At 52.1% G+C, this 7,131-nt stretch overlaps 1 protein-coding gene across 2 annotated transcripts; it reads left to right on the forward strand.

Annotated features, from left to right (window-relative positions):
- Positions 1-828: 828 nt before the first annotated feature.
- foxb1a (forkhead box B1a) lies at positions 829-1,851 on the forward strand. 2 transcript variants are annotated; one of them, XM_060853826.1, is made up of 2 exons: positions 829-1,492; positions 1,580-1,851. In XM_060853826.1, the coding sequence occupies exons 1-2, from the start codon at positions 829-831 to the stop codon at positions 1,849-1,851; spliced, it is 936 nt and encodes a 311-aa protein (XP_060709809.1). The 2 variants fall into 2 exon arrangements, with proteins under 2 accessions (XP_060709809.1, XP_060709808.1); XM_060853825.1 differs by having other exon boundaries at positions 829-1,851.
- Positions 1,852-7,131: the final 5,280 nt, after the last annotated feature.

The following is a 7,131-nucleotide window of genomic DNA, read 5'->3' on the forward strand; positions in this document are numbered from 1 at the left end:
ACCTGCCCCTCATGACAGAAAGCAAAACGCTGGATTATTTTGACCGGACCCATTCTAAAGTCACAATCTCCCCAGGCAAACGATTTGCTCACCTCACGCTGTAACACTTATAACGAAAATTTGTTCGCGCTTCTCTTAAATCTTGCTCCCCTCCCTCTGTAGGACTTTGACTCACACATAAACACCCATCTCACCCTCCCTCCCTCTCCTCACCCACCCCGTCCCTTCCTCCACCCCTTCCCAAATGCATTGGGGATGTGCAGGATTCCCATTGGCTGCAGTCCGGGATGCAGGGAGATGTCAATGAAAACCAGAAGCTGTTGTTTCTCTGTCCCTGTCTGGTTCCCACTCCCTCCCAGAGAGAGAAAAAAAAATCTCCAACGCAGTGAGTCATGTGACAGTCCAAAGTGCTACATTAGACCCAGAGACTTCCCAACACGTTAGTATACAGAAGCCAAAAAATAAGGCGAGCAAGCAGACAGCAACTTCAGGATCTGGAGGCGAAACAAATTGATGAATCCCAGTGCTAAGGAAGCACATCCCGGAACCTCCGTCTTGTCTGCGTGCAGAAGACCTTGCATTGAGTTGGAGTCAGCGACTTTGCCTTCCGTTTGAGTTTGGACGGATTTGGGGATTTATTTCCTTTTGTGTCTTGGGTGTGTGTGTGTGTGTGAGGAGAGAGAAGTTTGTTATCTTTTAACATGCCGAAGTTTTGAAGGTTTGCTTTCCCCTCCCTGTCACTGTCACACACACACACACACACAGTCTCTCTCTCTCTCTCTCTCTCTCGACCTCTCTTCTGCATTTGGGGAAATCCATGCGGTCACGATGCCTCGCCCGGGTCGGAACACTTACAGCGACCAGAAACCGCCCTACTCCTACATCTCGCTGACGGCCATGGCTATCCAGAGCTCCCCGGAGAAGATGCTGCCCCTCAGCGAGATCTACAAGTTCATTATGGACCGCTTCCCCTATTACCGGGAGAACACTCAGCGGTGGCAGAACTCGCTGCGGCACAACCTCTCCTTCAACGACTGCTTCATCAAGATCCCCCGGAGGCCCGACCAGCCGGGCAAGGGCAGTTTCTGGGCCCTGCACCCCAACTGCGGCGACATGTTCGAGAACGGCAGCTTCCTGAGGCGTCGCAAGCGCTTCAAGGTGCTGAAGGCGGACCACCTGGCGGCGGTGGGGAAGGGACCGGACGCCGCTCACTACCTGCAGCAGCAAGCCAAGCTGCGGCTCAGCGCCCTGGCCGTCTCTGCCAGCCCCCTGGCCCAGCTGCCCGCCGCCTACGGCATGGCAGGATCCCAGAGCGGCGGCTTCAAGCACCCCTTCGCCATCGAGAACATAATCGCCCGGGAGTACAAGAATGTGGTGGCCAGCGGTCTCGCCTTCCAGCCCCTGCCCCCCGGGTACCCCATGCCCCTCACTTCGGTCGGGGGGAGCCTGGGCACCGGCTGGCACCACATGTACAGCGCCAGCGTGATGGACACAGCCCCGCCGGCGCCCCCGCCGCCTCCGCCCCCGCCCCCGCCGCCCCCGCCTCCCCACCCTCCTCTCTCCGTCCCCGGCGGGACCCCTGACTACAGCCCCTACGGCGTGCCCCTCAAACCCCTGCCCCACGTCGGTCAGACCCTGCCGGCCATCCCGGTGCCGATCAAAGCCAGCCCGGGCGCGGTGACCGCCCTGCCCTCGCTGTCCGGCCCGATCTCCGCCCTCCTGTCCGGCGGCTCGGCGGGGGCTCTCAGCCCCGGCTCCCCGCCGCTCAGCAGCGGCCATCGGAGTCCGAGTCCCGGGGAGACGCTGAGCGGGCGGCCCGGCGCCGCTCTGCAGTCGGTGGCAGTGCACTGACACCCGGAGGCACGGGGCGGAGGGGGGTTGGGTGGGGGTGAGGGTGGGCGAGTAAGGTGGTGGTGCTGGGGGGGTGGAAGGGTGTGGAGTGGTGAAGGTAGGGGAATTCGAGAGGCAGAGGAGGAGGTAAAGGAGTGGGGAGGTAGTGAATGTTGGGGAGGAGTGGGGAGGTAGAGGAGGAGGTAGAGGAGTGGGGAGGTAATGAATGTTGGGGAGGAGTGGGGAGGTAGTGAATGTTGGGGAGGAGTGGGGAGGTAGAGGAGGAGGTAGAGGAGTGGGGAGGTAATGAATGTTGGGGAGGAGTGGGGAGGTAGTGAAGGTTGGAGTGGAGTGAGGAGGTGGTGGAGGATTGGGGAGGTAATGAATGTTGGGGAGGAGTGGGGAGTGGGGGGGGGGGGGGGGTTGTGAGGGAGAGAGAGGCACCGAGAGAGAGAGAATGCGACAGCCCACCCACCCGAAAATTCCCCTCCAAAATCGATTCACGGCGCCATAGCAATGCAACTCGCCCACTCGCTCCCTTCTGAGACTCGGCCCGCTGCCCCTCTCTCTGGACAATCGGCAAAGCGAGACCGTGTGCTCCCGGACGGTGGTGGGGGGCAAAAGTCCACGGACTCTGTGAATAAGACAATGCACTTTTATGGTCACTCCGCCCTCCCCCGAGCCCCCACACGCACACACACACACATATTCGCTTCTCGAACCGCAACACCGCCGATCATTTCCTGTCGTGTGTTTCCCGAGCGTGTTGTGAAGACTTGTTGGACTTTTCGGTTAATGTAACAGCAGCATGCTGTGTGTAAAACGAAAAAAAAATATTATAATTTGCCGCATTGCATGTTCTACATGGGACAAACAAAAAACAAACAAAAAAACTGTCTGCTTTAAATTATGGACAACTTTATCCAAAAATATTTTCTCAATTAAAAAGAAATCCTAAAGTACCAGTAACCAACCCCCACTGTGTGGTCCTCTGAAAACTGCTCTGTTTTGGTGAGAGGGGGAACTATCTCGCTACACGGCAAAAAAGTTTCAGACTGCTGTCTTGAACGAGGGTTGAAAGGATTAAAGCGAGGCGAATCGCTCACTAAAGTGAGGAAGGCGGTGGTGCAACCCAACAGCAGCGGAGGAATTGCCTGTTTTGATTTACAGAAATTAAGTGTTCGCTCGCGAATGCCCTCCGGACTTGTGTCCATTTCGATTTTGGTGTGTAGTAAACGCGGGTTGTGGTTTGTCATGTACACACACCCACACACACCCACACACACACCCACACACACACACACCTTTCCAAACACACTCACACACCACACACACCCACATGCACACACACGTACACACACACCCTTCCAAACACACTCATACACACCCCCCCACACACACACATGCACACATACATACACACACACCCCACACCCACCCACATACACACACACACTCACACCCCCACACACCCACACACTCACATGCACATACGCACACACACCCTTCCACTCACACACACCCACACCCCACATACATAAACACACTCACACCCCCACACACCCACATATGCACACACCCACACTCCACACACACCCACATACACACACACTCACACCCCCACATAGACACACACCCACATACACACACACCCTTCCACACACACCCTTCCAAACACACTCATACACACCCCCCACACACACACATGCACACATACATACACACACACCCCACACCCACCCACATACACACACTCACACCCCCACACACCCACACACGCACACACTCACATGCACATACGCACACACACCCTTCCACTCACACACACCCACACCCCACATACATACACACACTCACACCCCCACACACCCACATACGCACACACCCACACCCCACACGCACCCACATATACGCACACACATACAGACACACACACAAACACATTCACACACACCCATCCCCGCACACAAATATACACACATACACACCCACATGCACACACACATGCACCTACACACACACACCTACAGACCACCCCCCCCCCAACAAATATACACACACCTGCACACACACACACACACACACACTATTCAGGGACAGGGACAAGGTGGTGGAATTCGGGGCGAATTCACATTGCTGTCTCGGACTTTCACTTGAATCCTGTCACTGGGACATGAATTGAGGCCGATCAACACCCCCCCCCCCCCCCCCACCTCATGCGGACCCCAAGCTGGGGCAGAACGGGCAGCCCTCAGCTTGAAATGGCCATCGGGTTCAGTCCCGGTGTCGGTTGGAAGGGGCTTGTGATAAACCGGCGGCGTTCTCTCGCTCTGCAAATCAGAAACCGCCCAGTGAATGCAGAGTGCCGGGTTGTTGGAGAGGAATAGTTTGTGATCTAACTCGTTTTCCTGGGCTCAACTGGACCCAGTGTGTGGGGTGGGAGGTATACTGAAGTGGGGTGGGGGTTGTTCTATTGTTTCTCATTGTAGATAATGAACCCGCATCTAAGGCCTATGTGTGAGCTCTTATTAATAGAATCCCACACACCGACAAGAAAGGGACAGGGAGAAAGGCCGAGAGCTGATCAAGTTCCACTCAACAAGGGGATGTTTGAAATGCAGGGAACTGCCCGCCGTGTCTCTCTCACACACACACACACTCAGACATAGTCACACAAACATACACACACACGCATACATACACACAGGCACACCCAAACAAATAGACAGACACACGCTGACACACTCAAACCTAGACACAGACGCACATACACACAAATACACACACAGGCACACTCAAACAAATAGACAGACACACGCTGACACACTCAAACCTAGACACAGACGCACATACACACAAATACACACAGACACACCCAAACAAATACACAGACACACACTGATGCACTCAAACCTAGACACAGAAACTCTCAGACACACACTCAAATACACACTGACGCACTCAAACAAACGCACTCAAAAATCGACACAGACGCACTCTTAACATAGACACAGACGCATTCAGACAGACACACTCAAACATATAGACACACAGACACATAAGCACACTAAAACAACTACACACAAAGACATGCACTCAAACGTTAACAGACACAAACACTGACACACTGCATGCACACAGTCACACTCGAGTATACACACACACACACAAATCCACACACAATCACTCACTGAAAAATACACACAGACACACACGCAAATACACACACCCAGATACACAACGTCACAACCAAGCAAACATGCATACAAAAACACACGCACAGACACAAACATACACACTCAAACATAGACATGCATAAATATATATGTACACATAAGCACACGTGAGCACATACACGCACACAGAAACACAAACATACACACACAGATCCATGCAAGAGGACAGTCAGGAACATATACTGCACAGGCACAGATATATCAACACTCCCGCTGAACGCTGCCCACTACTTTAAAGCTCACCCTGCTCACGGGGTGGGGGTAAACCTGTCAGGGAGAGGGGAACAATCTCAGGCTCGCGCTGAACACTATCTTGAGCCACACCATCAACATGCACCCCCACCCTCCATCATCACCCCACCCCCATCACTATCACCACTCACACCCCGACTCTCACCCTCAAACTACAGGAGTGTTTTTTGATGTGTGTGTATGTGTGGCGGGGGTATTGTTGGGATAGGTTAACTTTCTCCTTTGTGAGAAATAAAAGAAACGCAGACAAATTATCTAATTAATGTGCTGCAGTTACAATTTCAGAGAAAGAGAGGGAATGGTGTCCCGTAGCGCGCTGACAATAACTCCGTCAATGCTCAATCGCCTTACATTAGCTCACTCATTTCACATACGCCAGGTCTAAAACCAACGCACCGGTCAGAACAGATCAGGTCAGATCTCCCTGGCTGGTCGAAATGATTTTGTAGTTGAGCAGGGGGCAAAGAAGCATGCTGGAGGGTGATCTCCGGGTTTAAGAATAGCCGGAGCATCTGAATTCCATTAAACAAATGCATGAGCTGCCCGTCAGCTCACACAGCTGACTAGATCAAATATACGATGCCGGCAACTTCATTCAAGCTTATTCACTTCCTAGAGAAACCCCGAAGAATGGACACTTTGCACTGGGCCACCGATGTAGATTTAGCCTTTTTTTTTGGAGACGAGAGACAAAACCCTGGATTTTCACAAACACATTTCTGAGCCCGGTACTAGGAGACGCGGCTCGGGACTCGCGAGGAATTTCAATTCATCTTAACGCTTTCATTCGGCCGCCGGACGGACTAGTACAGAGCACCTCTAGCACAGAGGTTCAGAACTATACAATCCCTGGCCCGACACAAAAACACACAAGTTTTTTTTATATATATAAAAAAAGCGCAGTGTCTGTCTGCTGAATAGACTTAATTTAACACTGGGGTCAGGCAGAAGGAGTGTTTCGGAGAGTTATTCCTCTCTGATTAAAGCCACACAACGGCGGGATTCGGAATAAGGATTTAACTAAACCGCTTTAAATTGTTTTCCGAGAGAATTTACAGACTCCGAGTCAATGTCTACAATTCGCACACTTCGGCGAAATTGTACAGACCGAGTGTCCAACACCGAGAGCCGTGAATTCTTACAGCGGAGTTAAAGTCGCAAATTGTGCTGATGTACTGGAGATCAATTTGTGCCTCAACCTGAATTTACATAGCGATTATGCACACTCAGGACTCAATGTTCACATCGAGTGTCAATGTACACACTCGGAGTGAATGTGCACATTTAGAGCGAATTTACAAATTAGCCTGTAAGTGTACACACTCGGAATCAATGGACAGACGAATGGTTTCAGGATCTTCCGCTGTCCAATGTCTGTTGCACAAAGACTAAGTTTAAGACAATTTGCTTTGCGCCACACAGACGCATACACACACAAATAGAGACACACACACTTACAAACAGGTACACACATACAAACGCACACACACACACATACCGAGACACACAAAGGCACAGAGAGACACACGCAAACAGACTCCCAAACACACACACACATTCACAAACACACAACCACAGCCACACACAAGCCGACACACGCACAGACACGCACACGAACATACACAGACACACACACAAATAGACACACACACAGACACACAAACAGACACACAAACACACACAAACAGACACACACACAGACACACACACAAATAGACACACACACACACAGACACACAAACACACACAGACACACACAGACAGACACACACAAACAGACACACACAAACAGACACAGACAGACACACACAGA

Source organism: Hemiscyllium ocellatum, chromosome 42 (assembly GCF_020745735.1).
Source record: "Hemiscyllium ocellatum isolate sHemOce1 chromosome 42, sHemOce1.pat.X.cur, whole genome shotgun sequence".
NCBI classification, from domain to species: Eukaryota; Metazoa; Chordata; class Chondrichthyes; order Orectolobiformes; family Hemiscylliidae; genus Hemiscyllium; species Hemiscyllium ocellatum.

Coding starts and splice junctions, on each gene's coding strand:
- foxb1a (XM_060853825.1), top strand. CDS start 829: ATGCCTCGCCCGGGTCGGAACACTTACAGCGACCAGAAACCGCCCTAC.